The following is a 24,555-nucleotide window of genomic DNA, read 5'->3' on the forward strand; positions in this document are numbered from 1 at the left end:
CTTTTGGTTTGTTTATGCTGACAAGGTGAATAAAAGCATGTGCCTTTTTCAGACGTAAGTCATGCTTTTTTATTTTCTCTTGTTATGGGTTAGAGTTGTGCTCTGAGTCACTCCAGGCAGAGAAGGCTGGGTGTGAAGAGAAGGCTGGGAGGCCACTGGAGGATGGCTTAAAGGTAAAACCCAAGGGAGCATATTTACAACCTAAATGCTTGTTTGGGGGCAGTGACTATGTGCATCAGCTCAGCAACAACTTGCTTTTCAGTTTTCTAACAATTTTTCAATAAACAGTTATTACAATAATTAAGTAAAACAAAATCATGCCTGTTGGCATCCTGTTGATTCATTACATAATTTTGATACGCTTACAGTATGAAATGCGTTCTTGAATAGAATAGAATAGAATAGAATAGAATAGAATAGAATAGAATAGAATAGAATAGAATAGAATCTTTATTGGCCAAGTGTGATTGGACACACAAGGAATTTGTCTCCGGTGCATATGCTCTCAGTGTACATAAAAGAAAAATACATTTGTCAAGAATCATAAGGTACAGCACTTAATCATAAGGTACAGCACTTAATGATTGTCATATAGGTCTAGTAAGCAATCAGGAAACAATCAGTAGTAATGAAAACATAAAATGTAAAATCATAAAATAAAATAAAATAAAATAAAATAAAATGTCAGCACAGGCTATAGTCATACAGTCATAAGTGGGAGGAGATGGGTAATAGGAATGATGAAAAAAGTAGTTCAGTAATTATATAATAAGTATATAATAAATAGTTTAACATTATCGAGGGAATTATTTGTTTAACAGAGTGATGGCATTCGGGAAAAAACTGTTCTTATGTCTAGTTGTCTTGGTGTGCAGTGCTCTGTAGCGACGTTTAGAGGGTAAGAGTTGAAACAGTTTATGTCCAGGATGCGAGGGGTCAGTAAATATTTTCACAGCCCTTTTTTTGACCCGTGCAGTATACAGGTCCTCAATGGAAGGCAGGTTAGCAGCAATTGTTTTTTCTGCAGTTCTGATTATTCTCTGAAGTCTGTGTCGATCTTGTTGGGTTGCAGAACCAAACCACACAGTTATAGAGGTGCAGATGACAGACTCAATGATTCCTCTGTAGAACTGTATCAGCAGCTCCTTGGGCAATAGTCTGTAGCGTGTGTTCTTTGCTGAAGGGTGAAAGGCATTGCATTTAAGGACAGAGAGAATGGAAGAAACATGGCAACTGTTACCTTCTGAACTCCAGGGGTAAGCCTTGCTGCTTATCTTGGGAACTGCATTTTTGGGAATCTTATCTGACAAATATGAATATGCTAAGTATGAAACATTAGTAACAAAAGTATCCATATTTTATTTAGGCTTTCCTAGATGATATGATGAAATATTTAGACTTCGGCATGCCTTATTTCTGTTCTTGAAACAGATGTTTGCTCTCGAAGAAAGTTTGTCCCTAGTTAATAGATGTTTGGATGGTTTCCCTACCACACCCACAAACAAAAATCCCACAACCCATCTGATATTTATAGTCACAGAAAATTAGTTCCAGTGTTATAGTAATTGCCAGTTACTAAAATTAGCATTGGGGAATAAATACATCTTCAGTTTTAATTTTGTTTTTTTTTTAAAGGAAGATTCCACCCTCCACCCACGTCATCTGCAGTTTAGACTGCAATGGGTTAGTCAGAGTTTGTTCAGATGTTGCTGTGTTTTGTAAAACCTTCTTTGAATGCAGTTTATGTCTAATAAAAACAACCTGCTGTTACTGCTTGGAGTGGTGTCTATAGACAAATAATAATAAGCTTTGATTACTGAGTCACTCTCATATTTTCGTTGTACTTCTTCTGGTGCCAAAATCAGGAAATACTTAATTTTAAAAGTTTGTCACAATTTTAAAAGGGTGTATCTGATGCTGGGAGTGCAGGATAGGATTGGGATTCTGTTGGTGTACCTGCCCACCGCTGCCCAGCTGTCTCAGTAGCTGAACTTGTGGAGGTGGTCTTGGACATGGTGTCAAGAACTCATAGGGTGGTTATCTTCAAAATCCATGCCAAGGCTACCTTGTCAAGAGCATCTCAGAACTTCATCACCTCCATAACAACCATGGGCTGTCTCGGGTAGTAAGAGACCTCATACACTCAGCAGGTGACATGCTTCATGTGACATTTTGCTCTGGACAGGAACCGGGTGATCTGAAGGTGGGGTGATTGAATACAGTCCCCTTGTCATGGACAGATCACTTCCTGCTGAAGTTTACATTTGTACAGAGGGGCCAAGACTCCATTGGGATAGGGCAGGGGTAGGGAACCTGCGGCTCTCCAGATGTTCAGGAACTACAGTTCCCATCAGCCTCTGTCAGCATGGCCAATTGGCCATGCTGGCAGGGGCTGATGGGAATTGTAGTTCCTGAACATCTGGAGAGCCGCAGGTTCCCTACCACTGGGATAGGGGATCAATTAAGATGATCTGCACCCATAGCCTGGTGGATCCAGTAGGTTTTCAGACAGCATTAAGAGATTTTCCAAGAGGTATGCTTGGTGCGCCTGTCAACTCCCTGGTTGACCTTTAGAATTGGGAATTAGATTGCTGCAAAGTGCTCTATGTGGGGCTATACTTGAAGACAGTTCAGATGTTGCAATAGGTTACTTCAGCTCCAGAAGACTACTGTGACTTGCCCTCTAGAATTTTACTGCCATCTCTGGGCCAATTTTTCAGGGAGGAGGGGAGGAAGAAAAGCAATGACATGATGGAGATGGAGGGTAGATTTTATTTCCTACCCATTTTACATATTCAGCATACTATTTAACTATGATTAATCAGCAAAGAAGATTTGCATATTCATGCGCAGTCCAGAAAGAAACTGGGAGTTTTCTGTTCTTCCGATGTCAGTGATCATGGGATGTAAGAAACCTGCATTTCTATTGACAGTATTCATGGAAGTGTGCATCCATTATCCATTGTAGATTACAACAATGTGCTTAGTGCCTCAGCGCAGTGCCACTGGCTAACTAATCACTAATAAATGTGTTGGTGTTTACTGAGTTAGGATCATTCATGATAGTAGAGAGTTCAAGAGCTGAACTGAAAATAGTACATGTTTTAATTACATATGGCACATTCCATTCAAAGTTAAGCACGTCTAGTCCCATTGGAGTCGGAGAATTATACATGTGTCTCTTCATTGAAATCAGTTGATCTTAATATTACCTTAAGTGTTGCTTGGTCATACCCACAGTATATATGTTTTTGGTAAAGACTGAAAGGGTAGCCATTAAACAAGTGTCATCTGCGAGTTCCTTGATATTTCAGTAATTGAACCTTGGTACATTCTGTAATTTCCAGGGTTTGCAAATAATTTTTTAAGATGAAATACATTAAATCACATCAGAACTGAAGCTCTTCTAATTTAAAGTGGGATCGTGTGCTGATAATAACACATGCATCTTGCTTCATGAGTCCCTTCATGAGATTGATTCTAACAGGATTCCAGTATGGTGAAGGGATCGTTAATGATTTATTATGTTTCCATGATAAGGAATGAAAATGTTTATTTTAACACAGCGGGTATAAAGAAGATTAATTTTCTTCCAACGTTTGTCAGTCAAATACTCAACTGAAAAAGAATGCCTGTTTGTAAACTGGAAATGTATAAACCATAATTTGGAAATTTTATGGATTCAAATGTTTTATGGTTTATGTGTCTTTTGTTTCTACTATGTGTTAGTGTTCTAAACGGAAAGATTCTAAAAATGCTGTACTATTTATTTGACTAAAACATGTGAACATTTTTGTAGTGACCTCGGTTATAGCATTTTAAGGGTGTAAGAAAAGAGAATATTGATTAGATGCATAGGATCTCTCTGATTATGCCTTACATTATAAGCACAACACTGAACCTGTTATCTGTATGGGGTATGGACTCACCTTTTTCCCATTGTGAAAAGAAAGTCAAATGAAATGGACTGTGATGTACTTATTTGTATGCGGTATTTATATAGTTGTGCATTTAAGAACATTTGGATGCAGAAGCAGGAGATTTAAGATAAACACGTAAATTCATCCATTACTTTCTCTCTGCATTGAGGAAGAGGAGCATGCAAAAATTCAAGGCTAAAGTCTCTTTCTTATGCAAAGTATAGAACTTCTTCAGTGCCTTTCAGTTTTGCCTGGATTTGGTCCCACCTACTTTTTCTTTATCCATTCAGTTCAGACTGAAACTTTACACACAAGGGAAAAGGTAATACAGAAATCTTGTGGTCTCAAAGTTAGATTCCATGTTGTGGCTTCTTCCCTGTTACTCCAGTTTCTGGAAAAGGTCTTTGGTGTGGGAAGAAAGTACAACATAGACTTCTCCTGTGTTGTCTAGATCTTTGTGTGGTCCTGAACTCCCATGCGTTCAGAACTCATGTGTGGTCTAGACCATTTCTTCTGTGTGGTCCAGAACTTTGTACACTACTACAATCCTGGAGAAAGTACTTGCAGTTTGTGCGCTGACCTGGTAGGGGAAGATAGACATTCTAATTCAGAGATCCCCAGTGTTGTTCATTCTGACAGAAAATCTGGAATTTTAAGAGAGGATATGGGGCATCCTCTCCAAATTGGGGATCAGGGTTTCAGGCCTTTCAGAATGGCTGCCATATGGGCAGAGTCAAGGTCTATCACAGATGTTGAAAAGTGCCACATACAAAATACAACTGTACAGATTAGAACAGTCCTTGAGTTGCTATTGTGACAAAGTAGTTTCAAGCAAATAATGTGGAGTGGAGCCAAGCTGCACATTCAATGACCTGTTATCCTTAAGTGACAGCTCCTTGCCCAAACCAAGGGAGGAACCTGGAATATTACTTTTCCTCTCTGCCAATCCTCAACCTCTCTATCCTGTCACTTGCAGAAGATCTCAAGCCCAGCTGGATAAGTAATATGGGGTAGGAGTTAAGGACAGAGACTTCAGAGACTGTGGGGCAGAGAAAGGATAAAGGTCAAACTACACATTAGACTGTTGGCAGATGTGTCCTGGATCCTGTTGACTAGATGCATGCATGGGATTTCCTGTTCAAACCTAATCCCAAACACATGGTATTTGATTCAGATCAGGATTTCAGCTTGTAATATTGTTTTTCAGTCCTGAAACAGTCTTGACAGAGTCACTGATGGTTCTGTTGGAGAAACCTGCCCTTTCCCCATGTGTCAGGCCCCTACACACCAGGGAATAAACTTTCAGTATGGAACTCGCAGCACACATCCAGTCTACTATAAACAGTGTGATGTGCAGTTAGTTCTTACAGAAAGAGCATGAAAGATGACCAGAAAGAAAAAGAGATTGTGTATAAACAGGAACAAGAGAGGTAAGGAAGGTATGTGAAATGTTAGAATGGTGATACAAATGGGCACCAAGAATCCCATCAGCATCACCAAGTTGCCAGTGGGCATCATGCTGCGGATTGCTGACCTAATTATTGGCGAACCTATCCCTTCTAGAGTATGCAGATTATCCACTGTCTTTTAGTTTTGCCTGGATTTGGTCCCACCTACTTTTTCTTTATCCATTCAGTTCAGACTGAAACTTTACATTCAAGGGAAAAGGCAACTCAAAATTGTCTCCCAGAAAAAAGATGGGGGTAAAAGTGCTCTCAAAAGAAACAGAACAATGTGGGGGAAACGCCAAAACAAACAAACGAACAGAAAACAAGGCAAAACCTAAAGACACACAATGCATGTAGAATTCAGTGGATAAGCCAAAGCAATATGGGACTAGAGCTGATGAAAAAAAGCCCATGTGGAAAAGCCCTGAGATGACGCACATGAAGAACTTTGGTAGCATGTTACATGAATGCTATAGCTGTTACACTATTTTTATTAACATAACTATAATTCAAGTTTATCCCCTTACTAGAGATTCTGATGAGGAAGAAATTGAAAGCTTATATTATGCAAGGGTCCAGGAAGAAACTGATCCCACACCTAAACAAGATGTGCTGATAATTATAGCTGACTGAAGCACAACAGAGGAAAACAAAGCAGAATTATATATTGTTGGATGATTTGGGCTAGGGGCATGGAAAGAAGCAGGACATCGACTCATAGAATTCTGTGAAGTCAGCTGTTCGTTCACTGAGAACACATTTCAGGCAACTAAATAGATGATTGTATGTGGACATCACTGGATGGCCAATACAGAATCAGATAGATTACGTAATCAGAAGGAGAAAATTCAGAAGCTATGTTCTGTCTGCTAAAACAAGACCAGGAACTGATTCTTATACAGACCATGAATTTTCAATGTGGAAAATTAAAATAAAACTTAAGAACAGTACCAAAACATTCATATTGCCAAAATACAATTTAAACAGCATTCCTGAAGGCTTTAAATTTAAGGACAATTTAAAGAATGGATTTGCATTACTAAATTCAAGTGATTATTAACCAAAAGAGCTATGGGTTGAAGCCAGTGATATCAAAGAAGAATGCACAAAGTATATTCTCTCCCTGTAGCCAAAATAAATGAAAAGCTTTAATGGATGACTAATGAAACTTAAAACTGTTAAATGAAAAGCTAAAGTAAAATGTGACGGGAATAGAATCAGGAGTCTACATGCAGTGTTCCAGCAACTTGCATGTAGAGATAAAGCATGCAATGTAAAGAAATAGAACAACCAATGTAAAGAAATAGAGCAACAAAAAACAGAGGGCAAGAGATCTGTTCTACAAGATCCAAGTAATCAAAGGAAAATTTAAAGCACAGTTAGACATGCTAAAAAATTAATGTGGAAATACATTAACTGAATAGGAAAATTAAAGAAAAGATGAGAACAATGCAATTAGGAACTATACAGATGAAAAATGACAGATTCCTTCCAAGGAGAAACTTTTGAAGAAGAAAGCTGTACTGAGTGCAGTTGGGAGAAACAAATCACAAGGAATAAATGGGATATCAGTGGAGCCATTCCAAGCCACAAACACAGAGTCCATCAAAATCTTGACAAGAATATAGCAATCAATATGGAAAACAAAACAATGGCTACAGACTAGAAACATTCAATTTTTATTCCAATTTCAAAAAAGGAGATATCAAAGACTGCCGCAAATATCAGGCCATCACGTTCATTTCTTACATGAGCGATGCTAAAAAAAAAAACCCCAACTGTTACCATGTATGGAATAAGAAATGCCTCATGTTCAACATGGATTCAGAACAGAAAGAGGCACTAGAGATTCTATTGCAAATTTATATTGGTTATTGGAGCATATGAGAGAATTTTAGAAGAATATCAGCTTGTGTTTCATACATTACAGCAAAGCTTTTGACTGTGTGGATTGTGAAAAGCTATGTGTCATGGAATGATGCTATCTCTACAGTAAAGGGAAGTCACTTATGACTGTGAAAAGCATCTTTGCCTTTTGATCTCCTGGAGGGAGGACAGGAAACTATGCAGAGGTGCTAGGATGAAACTTCAAAGGCCTAAGTTACCTCATGGCCTGAACAGAGTTTTCCTGAGAGGGGGAAAACAAAGGTTTTTGAATTCCATCTTGAGACGTGGTCAGAGAAGCATCTCTGGGCCATGGCTTCCTGGAATGGAGACAAAGAACCAAAGGGAATGTAACCAGCTGAGCAATCTCTAAATGCATTTATGTTTTATTCAGGGGTGTAACGAGGCAGCCCTGGGCAAACTGTAGCCCTGGGCAAAACCTGAGTTGGATGCCCCCCCCCCATGGGCGGCCACTCCACCACGACCAAAAATTTCTTTGCACCAGGACATTGGTGCCTGCAGGGGGTGCATTTGTAGACATATCAGCACCAAAAATTCAGCATATCATCAGGGGACTGTCCTTATGCTACTCCCCAAGTTTGGTGAGGTTTGGTTCAAGGAGTCCAAAGTTATGGACTCCCAAAGGGGGTGGCCCATCCCCCATTGTTTCCAATGGGAGCTAATAGGAGTTGGGGGCTACAGTTTTGAGGGTCCATAACTTTGGCCCCCCTGAACCAAACTGCACCAAACTTGGGCGGTGCCATCATCTCCAGATGATACCCTGAAATTTTGGTGCCGATACATCAAAAAATGCACCCCCTGCAGGAACATCCTAGAAATTTGCCCAAGAATCTTTGTTCTGCATTGAGTTTTCTGCATTGCTGTCAATGGGGGTTGCAGGCTGTGGGGGGCACATTTCTGAAGGCACAGTCTCAAAACTTTCAGGGTCTCATCAGGAGACTGCCCTAATGATACCCCCCAAGTTTGGTGCAGTTTGGTTCAGGGGGGCCAAAGTTATGGACCCTCAAAACTGTAGCCTCCATCTCCTATTAGCTCCCATTGGAAACAATGGAGGATAGGGGCACCCCCTTTGGGAGTCCATAAGTTTGGACTCCCTGAACCAAACCTCACCAAACTTGGGGGGTAGCATAAGGACAGTCTCCTGATGATACGCTGAAATTTTGGTGCCGCTAGCCTAAAAACCGCACCCCTTGCAGGCCAAAAATTGAAAACCACTAAAATACCCAAAAACGAACCCAGCATTTTGATGTCCCCCACAAGGTGATGCCCTGGGCAGCTGCCCACCTTGCCCAATGGGCATTACGCCAGTGGTTTTAATTCTTTGTTTTGAACTTTTACAATAAATCCTTGAACAATCAGCTGGTCTGGAGTCATTAGGAGGGAAAAGGACCCAGGACGGAGGTGGGATAAGAGTGGCTCTCCCAAGCTTAATCTCAGCCTCAGTCGTCATATGGTGGCACTAAATGATTGTGCCACAGCATTTGATTATTTTGATGCACAACCTGTACTCCATCTATGAGTCTACTATAAGGATAAAATATCCAGAAAGATTGATTTCCAGTTGACAAACATGTCAGACAAGGATGTATTTTATGTAGATGATACCACATCACTGGCAGAAAATAATGAAGACTTGAAATGCTGAAGTTTAAAGCAGAAAGTGCCAAAGCAGGAGACTACAGCTGAGCATTAAGATAAAAATAATGAATACTGGGGAATTACATGCTTTAAGGATGACAATGAAGAAATTGGTCAAGATTTTCCATTCCGCGGCTCCGTCATCAATTAAAAGGGAGACTGCAGCCAAAAAATCAGAAGGAGATTGAGACTGAAAAGGGCAGCCATGAAGGAGCTAGAAAAGATTCTTAAATGTAAGGATGTATGCAGAGACATATCTTCCTAAAATGTTGCCCCCCCCCCACAATGGGCACAGCTGAAGCCTAGCAAGCAGACTCACCCCCTGTTTGCACCCTCCATGTACAAATGGGGTGAACCAGCTAACTCTGCCGCCCCTCCACAAAAAGGTCGGGTGTGGACCTGACCTCCATGTGGAGGCACGCTCCCTCTCCACTTTAAGATTGTGAATGGGCCAGCTTGCCCTGTCCCCCTCTCCATGTAGAGGTTGGATGTGGGGCTGGCCTCACGCCCAACCTCCACATTGAGGGGGGAGAATCAGGGGCCTGTTTGAGTGTGGCTGGGGCTTGGATTGGATCCAGCTCTAAGCTGCAGGTTCAGAACTTGATACAAGCCTGGCTCAACCATGCTCAGACTGAAGCTGGCTGTTCTGGAGCTTCTAGCTTTATACTGTTGGCTCCACCTCCAAGCTCCACCTCTGGGTCAGGTGGAGCTTGGGGGCAGTGCCAACAGTATAAAGCTAGAGGGATTAAGAACAACTGGCTTCAGTTTGAACTCAGCTGAGGTCAGGCTTGAATCTAGCTCAAATGGGCCCTTGCTGCTCCCATACTATCAGAAGACAAGACTCACTGGAAAACACAATAATGCTGGAAACAGTTGAGTTCAGCAGTAAAAGAGCAAAATCCAACATGAGATAGTTTGACTCAAGGAAATCACACTCTTCAGTTTGCAAGACCTGAGCAAGGCTGTTAACTATGGTTCATTCTGGCAGTCATTAATTCATGGGATCACCATGAATCGGAAATGACATCATGGCACTCAACACACCCACACACATCATTGTTTTGCTGTTACCATAACATAAAATTTAATATGCATAACATGTTTCCTGTGGTTTTCTTTCCCCTTTCAATTTAAGCTTTCGGTTGTAAAGCAGATGAATAAGAACTAAAGCATTGCTGTTTTGAACTGCAGCTCTGCTACCCTGGGAAATGAAAGCAAACCTGTTTATCATGTTTATTCAATCTAGTTTTACAAAGTTGAGCAGCCTTCATGCAAGGTGTTATGAATCTCATTTAGATGAGTCATATCCTCTTTCTGTGGTAGACACATAAGTGCAATTTGAGTTAGATTAACAGTGTCTAACTAGTAATTAAGCTAGCACATAACTAGGTGTTTACTGAACTGACAGTTCCATGAATATTTTATTTTATTTTATTTATTTATTTATTTATTTATTAAACTTTTATACCGCCCCATATATATTTTTTTGCTTGGAATTTATATTAACAAAAATTAATCTGGAATACCTGACCTCCCTGTGGGCACGCTCCCTCTCCACTTTAAGATTGTGAATGGCCCAGCTTGCCCTGTCCCCCTCTCCATGTGGAGGTTGGATGTGGGGCTGCCCCCCATTGTTTCCAATGGAAGCTAATAGGAGATGGGTTAGATGGGGGCTACACCTTTGAGGGACTTTGGACCCCCTGATGATACCAGCCAGGTCTGGTAAAGTTTGGTTCAGGGGTATCATCAGGAGAGTCTCCTAAAGAAACACTAAAAAATACAAAAAACACAAACCTGAATCCCCCCCCCCAGGCACGCGCTTGGTGCAATGTGCACTCCCCTGGCTCCCCCTTAGAGCTTTGCCTCTGTCGTAGCCAGAAGTTATTTTCTGTTCCCTTTGGCCACTGACATCAGACCTAAACTTTAATCCAATCTGAAACACAGATCCACTGTAATCTTTTACTGAATATTTCAGAGGGTTTTTTTCCCTTTTCTATTTTCTATTTTCCTGCTCAGCATAGCCATAAACCACATGGTTTGCTGTGGCAGTGGCTGTGCAGCCAGTGCCAGTCATCCTATATTCAACTGTAAGGGAGGATAGGATGCAGCTTTGTGAACTGACGTGTTTCACATAGCTGAAGGACAGGAGACATTGCACATTTTGGAGAGGGTTATGCAGAAACTGGATTGAATGAGTTAATACTGGCAAGGCAGAATGTGATAATTAATTAATGATGTGCCTATACCAAAAGAATATAAAAAGAGTATTATGAAATCAGTATAACATTACTGTGCCTCGTAAGAAGTGTACTAAGTTCATAGGAGGCAAAACCCACAGATGACATAAAACAACTGTATTGACAGTAATCAGTGGCATACAGGTGGATGGAACACAAAGGGAGTTGCCAGAAAAGTAAAACATTTACATATACATAAAAAGTGCATTGGAAATGCTACATATGAGTTTTGAGGTCACCCAGAATTCTCCTTCAGAAGTACATATTTAAATGTTTTTTTAAATCAGGTGGTTGTCCAAAATTACAATCCAGAGATTGAGTTACACTGAAATATTAGTATGGATCTCTCACATGCAAAGAGTTCTCATTCATTTCATTGAAGGGTGCTTATCAGTAGATACCAAGGTGGGGAGGCACCGTGCAAGTAAGTAAGACTGCAGGCTGTGTGTCTACAAGCCTCCCACAATAGGCTTTTAGTTGGTCTATTTTTTTTCAGCCCCATGAATTGGCCGTTGTCCCTTTGAGTCATCTGTGGTTACAGCCAGTGATAATTTCTAAGGTTTCACTTGTTTCTGTTTTTCCTTTTAGCCTTCATATTACTTTGGCTGTAGCTAGATTCCTGGCAGTAGTGGCTTCTATGTGAGGATGGAAATAGAGGATAGTATTAGTAACTCTGATTCTGTCCAGGACCCAGTTACTCATCAGATTAAAAGGGAAAGGGAAAAAAAGAATTGGTTGGTTTGTTGCTGGGACAGCCGTATCTCACAAGCATCTGATATTGGTCACGGGCTGACTGTCAAGGACGGACAGAAGACAGGGTGCAGCTGATAGATATTTACTGCAGGTTAAACACAGGTTGGAAATGTCTTTTAAGGCACCTGACAAGGCACTGGTTAGAGTTCAGTCTGAGAATCAGTAAGCAAGCTCACCAATCTACCAGATAGTCACAATCCAAAACACAAATCCAAAAGCAGGTCCAGGGGGCAAAGTCCAAGGGGTGTTACCAAAAAGCAGGTTCTTCTGAGCTATTAACAGAACCGAAGCAGAGTAGCTGCAAAAACACACTGGCTGTGAGCTGTCTCTTATCAGCGTGAGGGTGGAAATGCTGTAGGAATGTTTCTGCAGGGAGCTGATCCTGCTAGTAACTTACAAATACCGAGCAGCCAGTCAAGCTGATCGTCTACGCTCAGTTAATTCAAGGCATAACCGTTGGCGACACTGCTCTAAAGGGGTGGGTGATCTGGAAGGACTGTTTGCTTGGGGTGCTGAGTGTGGACTCTGAGAAAGTCCTAACTGTGAGAGCCCCGCAGAGGACTCTGGATCAACAGCTGGTTCATCCTCTTCTGATGAACATCTGCTCTCATGCCTCCACTCCTGAAACATTCCTTCGCTGTCAGTGGGGGGGGGGGATTAACAGGGGTGTGTGGTAGGCTGCTTTAGTCTTTGCTGTCCGTTGCAGAGGGAGAACCGATCATGACACCTATCCTTCCTTATTCTATTCGTATACCTTGGGCTGGGAATAAACAAACCCTCTATGTGTGAGGCACATATTTGGTTGCATTAATAAAAGATAAGGCAGCCGAAGTCACCAGCTGAATTACTGTATGCTCTTCACCCAGCTTCTCCTGGAGATACAGCTGTATTTACCCTGTAATTTGGGGGGGGGCGCGCCTTGGTTTACCCAGTGTTCTGTAAAGGTGAAGTCGACCCTGATGTGAAATCAGTTTCTTGTGACCTGTCATCCTTCTTCCCACTGACTAATATTTAACTCACTTGTAAAATCTGTATAGAGTAACTGGTTCAGTATAGTAGTATCAAGCATACAAGCTATCACATCATAGTTGCAATCTGTGGTGGAAAGTGCCTTCAAGTTGCAGTTGAATTATGAGGAGCCCTTGGGGTTTTCAGGGTGAGAAATGGTCAGAGGTGGTTTGCCATTGCCTGCCTATGTGTGGTTACCCTGAACTTCCTTGGTGGTCTCCCATGCAAATACTGACTAGAGCTGACCCAGCTTCTGAAATCTGACAAGATCGGGCTGGCCTGGGCCATTCAAGTCAGGCAGAGCCATAGCAAGGGGAAACTGTGCCCAGGGCACGCGTGCACCCTGAGACCCCACCACGCCCCTGCACCGGTGTGCGCCTGGTGCATCACGCACCCCACCCCACCTCCTTGGCACTATGCCATTGAGGTCAGGATTTGGTTGCAAATCCCATATGAAAATTACATTGTCTGGATTTACTGCAGAATGAACAAACACAACCTGCAATTGCTTATAAGATTTTCTTGACATGGAGTAAAGGAGCAGTAATAAAATTTATGGAATGTTGACCTAATTACTTAATTCTAGACCTCCCCCAACAATAAACAAAAAATATAAAGCTTTGTCAGTTACCCAAACTAAGCATAAGCACCTTGAATTCTGCTGTAATTTCCTCTTGATTCTCTCTGCTACAATTGCTTGGTTTATTGTGGAGTCAACATATTTCATTGTTAATTCCCATGGATCTGCTTGTAACGAAATGTGTGGTTATATTAAAATAGAGAATATTGTTTGATTAAATAATTGTGTTATATAGAAATAGTTAACAGAAGATCTTTGGAGGATTTTATTCCATAGTTAGCAAAGTTAATGTCTCTACCAATTACAGAATTGGAAGCTAAAGGGGACAAACTTTACTATGTAAGATAGGCAGCGGCCAAAGACAAAATATAATACAAGATTGTGTGCTTTAGTTGACATTAAAACACTGAAAAGGGATATTCATCATATACATTTTAAAAACAAGATGCAATACCAAGAGTAGCAGCTCATAATTATGAGTTACCCCTTGCGATTTTACTAAAAGGAAAGAATATAAATTTCTTACAGATGTGCTCAAGAAAAAGCAGATTCCTTTCAGGTAGCTTATGGTGGAAGGAGTAGATTTTACCTTTAAAGATTACAGACGTCCAAGAAGCAAGGAAATTCCTCAACAAGAATAAAAAAGAACAGCCTGGAAATACCATCTTTTCTTCTTTTTTCAGTGTCTTCAGAGGTGTAGCTAGGAAAAATGGAGCCCGGGGCAAAATCTGAATTTTCCAAGGGGGCCTCATGGGCAGCCGCCTCCCCACCCCCACCATGACCAAACAAAGTTTTTATTTTGCACCAGGTCATCTCAATGTCACCATCACATTATAGAACGTGCCCCAACTCTCAAATCTGGGTAAAAGCCAGATTCAGATTATTTTAAACAGATCCTCATGAATTCATATGATTTTTGCATTGGAATGAAATGAAACCACCATAAAACTATAGAACATGTCTTAGTCTACAGGCAGCACCAAAACAATCATGCATCCCACACTCTGTGTTGCCACAGTGGCACAAAAACCTGCTTGAAGAACACAGATCGTCATGATTTTTGCACTAAGTCATCCCAAAATCACCAGCACCATCACAACTCCAACTATTTGCCACATGTCTGAACACAACAATCACACATGCCACACTTTGTGGTGTCACAGGGGCACAAAAACCTGCTTGAATAATTTGGATCCTCATGGATCCTATTCCTCCCTTGCCCACCTCAATAGCACATCTCTCATTTGACTTTTTTCATTCCACCTTGTTTGGGATGCAAAAAGAAAACAATGCCTGCTTATTTCATCTTCTTTCAAGGCAACACCAGCCAGTTGCCGCCTCTCTCCATCAGCTGCTGGGCCTGGAGTGTGGCAGCTGAGGGGATGAGCGAATGGAAAGGGACGAAGGAGCACAAGGTGGTGCTGTCATCATCTCCGCTTCTGAGGGGACCAGCTTGGAGGGACAATCCTGCCCGGCCCCCACCAGGCCCCTCTTGGCCGAGACATTGCCCAGCAGGCTGGGCCAGGCCTGGGACCTTGGTGGTTGTCAGGTGGGGGGTGAGGGGCACCCAACTGCAGCCTCTGCCAAACCTAGCAGGGCCAGGCCAAGGGGGAAAGGAAGGGGCAGGCCAAGGGGGAAAGGAAGAAGTAATTTTCTGGGGGCCCCAAGTGACCCAACGGTGGCTGCCCGCGGCATTTGTCCCCAGGTTGCCCCATGGAAGCGCCACTTCTGAATGTCTTATTAAAGAAATGCCAAGAGATTAGCTAGAGAGATGGGTAGGGGAGATGGAATAGTAAAGTATGAGACATGAAAAAATAAGGAGTCAAGAGAGGAGGGTAAATGGGGAAATAAAAATAAGTATAGATGAAATGAAAGTTTAAAAATGGTTGGGAAAGGCAAGGGACATACAGAGAAATAAAAAGCAATTTTTGATTGTTACTCATAAAGATGTATAATATATAAAAAGGGTAATGCTTAGAAAGAATAAATAAGACAGGAAAAACAGATATAAGAGTAAAGAGAGAAAATATTTTTAAAGTAATATTTTTATTAGTTACAATATATAATAATTAACATAAATGACATAAAACAACATTCAAATAATTCATACAACTAGGAAGAGAGATAAGATTAAAAAGAAAAGAAAAGAAAAAAGAAGGTGAGAGAGAGGAGTTAGTGGTTAGAGAATAGAAAATGAGAAAGGAAAAGTAATAAGAAAGGAAGGAAGACGAGAAGAGAAGAAACTTTTTTACATTATTTAAGGGTGACTTCTCCAACTTAACAAAAGAATCTCCAATCACTTTTCCAAATTACTGAAGTTAAACTTACATTTTGAAACAATTATTTCTCTGATTCTTCTATTATTTCTCAGCTTTTCTTATATGTTATTCTTGCAACATTGTCCTGATCAGTTGTTTGTTATTGTTGTTTCCCAAAAACATAGTAAAGTCTTTCCAGGTTTTCTGAAATTTGTCAAAAGGTAAATCTTTAATTCTTGTGAATAACTTGTCTGTGTAGAAGTAGTCCACAATTTGTAATAGCCAATCTTCCAACTCCAGACTTTTATCCAGTCTCCATTTTTTGCAATTGATATTCTAGCAGCTATTGAAATATACAAAAACAAATCAATATTCATGTTAGGGATTTTTCTTGATACCTAGGCCTGGTAAATAAAATTCTGGTATAGCCTCATATTTGATGTTTAAAATCTCCAGTGATATATGATGTAGTTTTGTCCAGAATTTTTTAATTTTGGGGCAGTCCCACCACATATGAAAAAAAAGATCCTATGCTTTTATGACATTTCCAACATTAAAAATTATTGTTCTTGTAGATTTTTGCTAATAGCTAAGATACCATCTATTTTTGCTAAGATACCATCTATGCAGCATTTTAAAGAAGTTTTTAAGAAGAGAGAAAATATGTACAGTGGAACCTCGGTTTTCGTTGACTGCGGTTATCGTCGGTTTCAGTTTTTGTCGATTTTTTCTGTGAACATTTTGTCTCAGTTTTCGTTGGTTGTCTCGGATTTCGCTGCTTTTGTCATTGTAGATCGCTGCTGATATCCTATGGAAATCAGAGCCTTGGTTTTCGTTGGTTTCAGATTTCGCCTATTATTTTCGGACGGATTACCGACAGAAACCGAGGTTCCACTGTATCTGTTTTGTGTAGGTGGAAGGCTAGATGGGAGCCATGTAGGTTATTCTTCTTCTGGTATTCAGTATTCTGATTTTTTTCTTTATCTATCTACTGTCACTATATGGGTTTTGGGTTCCTTTTTTGTAGGGATCAAAGGCTGACATTTGTGTTTTTCATGTTTCTCTTTCTTTTGTTTACTGGTTCTTTGTAGCGTGGCAGGTTCACCACCACAGTTGTAATTCAGTATATATATATTTTAAAAATCATTATAAAAATGACATTGTTGTATTCAAACTATTTATGACCCACCTTTCTTTATGAAGCATGCAGGGCTTGTACCAACGTCAATTAAAATAATTTCAAAAACCCAGCAATCTAGCAAGAAAGCATGGTGACACTGAATATGGTTTCTCCCCTGGTTCAGAAGTATCTGTAGTAATTTTCATTTTTTACAAACCCATTAGCTGAGTACCTTTGGATGGATAAGCTTCAGAGCGCCTGATTTGCACTATTTTTTTCTGTTGCCTTCTTAGAATGTGTGCCGTATCTATTATTTAGGTTTGTTAATAATTATTAACTTCTGACCTTGTAAAGTACAGATAGCCCAGCAGGTAGAATGCGGGATGTGCTCTTTAGTCTCTCAATTATTTCTACGTTGGGCATGGCAAGTGTAAACACTAATCAACACTAGGACTGAAAAAACCGCAGTCAGAAAGAGAACTGAAACTAAATAGTCTTACGCCAATTATCTTTGTCTTCCTGTCTCCTTCTGTCCTTCTGTTTGTATTTGAAATCTTATGCTAATTTAGCTTCTTGTTTAAAAAGTTTCAGAAGAAATAAATATGTGATAGTCTAGTGGGCTCTAGGTAATCTGCGTTATGTCTCTTTAGCAGGAATATGTAGAGACAGCATGAAAATTAAATTGGTAACTAAGTATAAACACTGTATATCTATAATAAGCTAAACGTTTTCAGTTGACTGTGATACCCTTCCTACTCCTTTTTGCCCGGACAGTTTTTTGTTTTTCATCCTTCACAATAGAACCAAAATGAAGGACCAGCAGTGGTCACTGTACCTCTAATTGTGGATTGCTTTCACATAAGGAGCTATCATACTGGCTGTTCAAATTAAAGTTTCCACTTCTGGTCCTTGAATTTAAATATATACACATAATCCCTTGCCTGCTGAATGATTTCATATGGGCTAACAACCTGGATCTACAAATGTTCTAGCTCAGAAGTGGAAACTCTAATTTGAGCCCACAGAATAGTAGTGTTCATGGGCCTGAGGATCTTAGTACCCCAGTAAAAAGAGTGTTGTGTAGCTCATTGTTTTAATGGACTTAGATTCACCAGATTTTACACAAGATTAGACTTCTACTGAAGCTTCCTGATCACTCAGAAATAGCTAACAAATTATAAAGTATTTTAAGCATACCGGTAATACAACAGTGCACTGGGAAGGGTGAATATAGGAATTCCAGACCTCTTGCAGTATCTGGGAGGCCTCCTATCATCATTGCATGCCCAAGCACAAGATAATCTCTGGCTTGATCTATTGCAATATTATATGATATGAGTCACAATCACAAACAGCATACATCCATTTTTCCTTTTTAATTATTTTTAATAATGATATTATTGTGAATATTTCATATTTTCTGCCTCTGAAGGTTCCCTTTAGTTACTAAAGAAGGGTTCCCCCTGAATGTGTCCATTCCCCTTTTAAAGTCATCATTCATTCAGGAAAGGACCATTCCCCTTTGTCTGCCCTGAATCTACTGCACATCAATTTCATTGGGTGCACCTATGTTCTAGTTTATTGGGAGAGGGAGAAAGATTTCTCTGTCCACTCTGTTGTCTGCATAATTTTGTAAGAATCTGTTATCTCTGTCGTCAGTTGTCTTTCTTTCTAAACTAAAAAGTCCCATTCCTAATAGGAAACCTTTTGATCATATGGATTGCCCTCTTCTGAACCTTTTCCATCTCTGCAGTGTTTTAAAGAGATACAATGATCAAAACTGCACATACTATTCCAAATGAGGCCACACCATAGATCTGTACAGATGTGTTATAACAATGACATTTTTATTTTCAATCCCTTTGGTCATAAATCCCAGCATAGGGTTTGCCTTTTTCACTTTTGTCACACATTGAGTTGACATTTTCATTAATCTATCTTCTATTAGCTATGGAGAACAAAAAGTCTGGTTGTTTATTTTACTGTCCAGAAAAAGACAGTGGTTCTTCATATTCTTTATATAACTTCATGCCTTCCGTCTTTTACTTTAAAAAATCAGCACATTTTATTTAATAAGTAGGAAGAGGAAATGCTGAGGTAAGGGAGACAGATGGCATGTTCATAAGAAGAAGCATCTTCTCAATTGCTTAAAAAAAAGAATATCAAGGGGCAGTATTGGAGCTGATGACTGCCGAGGAGGACTTTTGTACTACAGTATTATGTGGCAGAAGTTAAAACAGCACAGTTTTATGGCAGATACCCAATCCAAAAAACTAATTTCATTGTAAAGTGTATAACATAGACAAACTCACTACTGAGTTCCAACATCATTCTTTGTGGATTCATTTTTGCAGAAAAGTGACGTAACAGAGTATGGCATCACTACTTAATGACAGTTACATGGGCAACCGTGATGGATTGCTATACGTTTGAATTTGAATATGTTCTTCCCACCCCCGTGCAAAAAAAAAATCATGGCTGACATCTGTGAACTTCATCTATTTTTCCCCATGTCTTATTATATGTGATTGGCAGCCTAGGGACAGTGCTGCTCTGTACCACCTCCAAAAGAGTTTCAGGCAGTGTGCGAAAGGCCACAAAACAAAACAAAAACTACTCCAGCTACCCAAATTGACCCATTTTAAAAAAGACTTTCACCACACTTTCTGGTGGTGTAGGTCAGTGGTCAGGGAGAGGAGTGTTTCTGGGCTAGCGATTGTACCCCTGGGAATACCCAGCCTACTCCTCAGTGTGCCGGCGTGCTCTCCTACACCAGCGTAGCTTCAGAGCAGTGGACCCTTCTGGGTTTGGATGCTGTGGAATCATGTGGCACCTGCCGGCCTGCATGTTAGCTCTCTCCACCAGTGTAAATGCCGTTATACCAGCAGGGAGAGCGAATAGGCCAGAATGGGTCCACACTGCCTCCAAGAGTCTACCCCTCCCCCCCCCCCCAGTTTGGGCTGTTAATGTGTGTTGTTAGATTTCCTGACCAAGTTGCAATGTAAAATGATGGCAGCTTTGACAGTGAGTAGAAACAGGGAATAGTAAGAACCAGTGTCATACTGAATATGATTGTAATGCACAGAGGTCTGAGGATAAGGGGGGGGGGGGGCATTCCCAGCCTGAACAGTTTTTTAAAATGTGGTATGTTCCTATTCTTGTAGCTCCCAATATTTGAATTTCAGAGTTCAGAATGATGCATAAGGAATGTGTCTTTCAACAGATCTTCATAGCTTTATGGAAGCACTGTCTCAACTAATTTAAAGGACTTTGGAAGTCTTTTGCAATTTTAACAGAGGCTATCGAGGTCCAGGGGCACTTCTCCCATTTCCTCTTCAGTGCCCTCTAATTTTGCAGTGGAATTCATGTTTTTGATTGTGTTTTCATAATTATAACTTTCAAAGATTCATATTATGTATTATAACAATGGTAGTGGTGAGAGCATGTCAGATCTCCTGGATGGGATCTTGTACAAAAATCTGTGACAAAATCCTACAGTAATATGATGCAAATAAACATTATATTTGTAATTATCAGACTCTATTCTGGGCAGCCTGAAATCCTTGTGACTGTATCAAAGGTTTATCAGAGGCAGGCAAGTTTCCCTGAAGGACAGCTTTCACACCATCACAGATCTTCTTTTGCAGCATGAAGCCACTGTGAATGTCCGTTACCTAGGGTTCACCTTTACTTCATTCAGGATGACATTAAGCGCCAGTAAGCCTGGCCAGCGTTCTGCGTGAATAGGCTGTCCCCAACACATCTCTTGATTTTCTGGAAGTCTGTGCTAGACAAATTATGTGGAAACAGTTCCCTGAAGATAGGAACTTTGAAAACCACTGGATGTTTATATAATTGTGAAGCTATGCAGAACTATTACATGGAGTCTAGGGGTCAACTTTTCTAGTCAGGTTTATCGCTCTATCAGCAAACAAATTACACTTGCAATGTAGTCCTTTTGTGTTGTGTAGGTAATTGTAGTGCCTCTTCAAAGAAAAAAACCCACCCATTAATACAGAATGTTAAATTAGAGTTGGTTTTAGTTAATTTATGCAATTCGCATGCCATAAAGAGAAGTTACTACCACAGGGATTATTATTATTATTATTTATGTACTCAAAATTCAATGTTTAAGCTTTTTAAAAAAGGGAGACCCCTTCCCTTCTGCAGTTCTTTCTTAAAGAGATCACATCTTAAACAAAAGCTGATTTTAAAAAGAAAGGCTAGAATCCAGGTGTTGAACCCATGTGTTACAAGGGCTAGATATAACTTAAATATTGGTTGGGCAGGTCCTGTGGGAGGCTGGCTGCCTTGGCTGGCCCGAGAATGGCGTTGGGAGGGGGCTGGACTAGCAAGCCTGTAGTGGGTGGGGTGGCAGCCTTGAGGGGATTTAACATGCCAGGCTCACCAGGCCAGATTGGGAGTAGAAACAGAGGGTCAGGTGCCTCAGCTGGCTTGTGCGCACGATAAGCCCTCTCAAGGGGCTGAGCCACATGTTTGATACCCCTGGGGAGATATTTACTGGCTGCTGAGAGAAGTTGCCAGGTTAATTCTGGATTTTAGCATTAGAGCAGACTGACTTATAATATTGTTTTCTCTTTGTAGATATTGCAGTAGTGGAGATGAGCGATGCCTTCCGTCAGCCCTCTCTCTTTTACCATCTGGGAGTCAGAGAGAGCTTCAGCATGGCAAACAACATTATTCTCTACTGTGACACAAACACAGACTCTTTGCAGTCACTAAAGGTAATTTATCTCTCTGTAGAACAAACAAAAAGGGAACATAACAGTCATTTGCAGTAATTTCCCATTGCATGGCAAGATCTTCTGTTCTCACACACTTCTTAGTATTGTTTATCATTATACCTTTTCAGCAGTTAGTAAATGACTTAAGATATCCCATGTTTGGGGTGCAAGATCAGGCACAGAAGCATTTTATGGTGACAGGATCCCTTTGCTGCCTCCCCCTCCTCAGAGATATTCAGCCTTTGCTTGCTATTTGACCAGAAGAAAATGTCTTTTATTCCTAGAGTAAATTTTGATCATCTTTCTGGCTATAGGAGTCTCCATAAGAGAAAATGTGACTGTCACTTCATGTGCGCATCTTCCTAGCTCTGTATTTTACTTGTCAGTCTCAGTATAGATCACGCATGTGTTTGAAAGCTTACATTTGGAAAAAGAAATTAAAAGAAACTTGTCTCTGTTCTGGAAGGTCTCACAACATGAATAAAAATATGTGTTAAGCAAAGTAAAAACTAAACATTATGCCAGGTGTCAGCAACCTTTTAAAATTAAAGAGCTATACTGCGCCAGAATTCAAAGTGAGAAATTGACAAGAGTCAGTATAAGAAAACCCAGTTAGCTGAATAATTTGACATTATTGATAATTAGCGTGTTGATTAATAATCCATTAAGCTTTCAAAACCCAAACACTGATTGTTGTGAGACATCTATTATTTATTAGGAAGTACCATGCATGAGATTTCTCCAGTAAGTCACACTTGAACAGCCTGCATGATTGTTTTAGTTCACTGATTGTTTTAGTTCACTGATATAAATCAACACATGGTTTGCACTTGAATTACTGTTTGCTTTTATCTTTCCCATTCGGTAAAGCATCTGTGAGAATGCTATGCAGCTCAATACAGAGGCCCAGGTGGGCGGGAATAGGCTGCCTCCAGAGGGCTTTTTGGTGGAGCAGGGAGGGGAAAAAAGACAAAAAAAACCCCTCCTTGCCACCAGAAAGCCCTCCAAAATGGTGGCCTAGGTCAGAGTCCAGGGCCACAGTGAATCCAGATGGAAAGCTGGAGTGGAAGCTGACTAATGTCAGCTCTGCCCCAGGCCATGGCCCCAGAACTCCCCTGCTATTATTTATTAGGAAGTAGCATGCATGAGGCTCCCCCAGTAAGTCACACTTGAACACCCTGCATGATTGTTTTTGTTCATAGTTATAAATCAACTCATGGTTGATGCCCTGTGGGGTTGCCAGTGGCATGAGAGTGCCAGGAGGCCATTACCTTCTACCAAGGTAAGTGCCCTGGGGAGGGCATTTCTGCCGGTATAGGACCATGTCACCTCCAGGAGTCCCTTCAGCCCCTCCACTTTGGATTGGGCTGTTAGAATATCAGTCTGACTTTATATAACGATCGCGTCACATAATTTATTTTATTTATTTATTATATTTATATACCGCCCTCCCCAAAGGTGGTATATCTTGTCTGCCCATTTGTTATCTTGTCTGCCCATCCAGTATCTTTACATAAATATTGGTTTTTTTTCTTTCAAAGAGCAGTATTTAGGTCCTTATTGAGCCACATGGAGCCATAGGCTGCAGCCTCCCTGATTTATGCTATAAAAACCATATATTTCCTCCTACTCTTGCTTCCAAACCAGAAAATAATCCTTATTCAGCTCCATGAAACATGTTTCACATAATTTTCATTGTTTTATATGAAACATTTGGTTAGCCTCCCTGGAAACCCCATCTTCTGCTACTGGTCTGGGTGGTGGTGGAGTGAGGTGTGTTGGTTATTTATGGTTAGTTTTATTATTGTTTTAATTATATTTTATTGATGATATGTTACTGAGGTTTTTATTGTTTTTAACCCATGTAAACCACCTAGAGACGCAGATATGAGTCAAGGTCTGCATTTTTATAGATAAATTAATGAAACATTGTTTCACATAAATTTACTTATTTACATTTAAATTTTCTGCCAGTTTTCTCCTGTTTTCTTCTTACTATTTTTTCTTCACTGTTTTATTTTGTTTTGTAGTGTAAGTTCTTGTGTATCTTAGGCTGTAGCAGGTCCAGTGCAGCATGGTACATTTCATGGGTGTCATTTAGCTTTACATCAGTTAATTATTTTTATTAGACAAAATATGGCCATCAGTCATCCTAACCATTGAGAATGTAGGGCTGGGAAGACCAAGAAATTTTAGGCGGGGGGGGGGGACGGCGGGGAAAGGTGCAGACAAGGTGGAAGAATGCTGCATCTTTCTTGTACCTGCCGATTTTCTTGTGAAGATGTTCCCACTGTTTTTGCCTCAGCGTGCTAACTGCTCCATGGGTCAAGAGGAAGGGATGGGGTGAAAACTGCTAATACTTGGATCCATATGCAGCATCAGTGGAAGGAAGGTTGTAGGGCCAAGCCAAAGTTCTTAATCAATTAAGTTGTTTACAGAGGTTCTCACACTTTTTTATCTTTTTACTTTGTAGGAAATTATTTGCCAGAAGAATAATGTAAGTATTTTTTTATTTTATATTAAATTATGTGTCATGCAAATGTGTTTATTTAAGAACATAAGAAAGAGCCTGCTGGGTCGTACCAGAGTCCATCTAGTCCAGCGCTAGATTGTCCTACATGCCAGTATGGAATTTCTTCCAACCTCACCAGTAGAGCAAGCATTGCACATACTTGATGTTCAGATGGTTCTGATTTTTTAATTCATATCACACATCCTCCTTCAGTGAAGACAAGAATGTATTCCTTTGTTTTAAAGGTCCAAACAAGGGGAAGTCAAAGTGTCTTACAAATTGATGAGGAGGTCTTGTCTATTCCAGATAAAAGCACTTTCTAACGGGGCTCAGGCTTAGTCAGCGGCGCTATTGAGCAAGATTGACTTCAGGATATCTGTGAGGCAGCTACCTCATCAACTCCATCAATGTTCCTAAAACACTTCTTCATA

At 40.4% G+C, this 24,555-nt stretch overlaps 1 protein-coding gene across 2 annotated transcripts in view; it reads left to right on the plus strand.

Moving 5' to 3' along the window:
• Positions 1-24,555, plus strand: part of MAP3K5 (mitogen-activated protein kinase kinase kinase 5) — a 124,606-nt gene that overhangs the window by 14,144 nt on the left and 85,907 nt on the right. Inside the window, exons 1-3 of one of the 2 annotated variants that reach the window (XM_048489890.1) lie at positions 7-25; positions 21,473-21,612; positions 24,086-24,109. In XM_048489890.1, the coding sequence (XP_048345847.1) occupies positions 21,490-21,612; positions 24,086-24,109 (147 nt within the window). In that variant the 5' untranslated portion in view covers positions 7-25; positions 21,473-21,489. Of the gene's footprint in view, positions 1-6; positions 26-21,472; positions 21,613-24,085; positions 24,110-24,555 lie in introns of those variants that run through there. The other variant, XM_048489881.1, reaches the window with a different exon arrangement.

This window comes from Sphaerodactylus townsendi, linkage group LG01 (genome assembly GCF_021028975.2).
Source record: "Sphaerodactylus townsendi isolate TG3544 linkage group LG01, MPM_Stown_v2.3, whole genome shotgun sequence".
Taxonomy (NCBI): domain Eukaryota; kingdom Metazoa; phylum Chordata; class Lepidosauria; order Squamata; family Sphaerodactylidae; genus Sphaerodactylus; species Sphaerodactylus townsendi.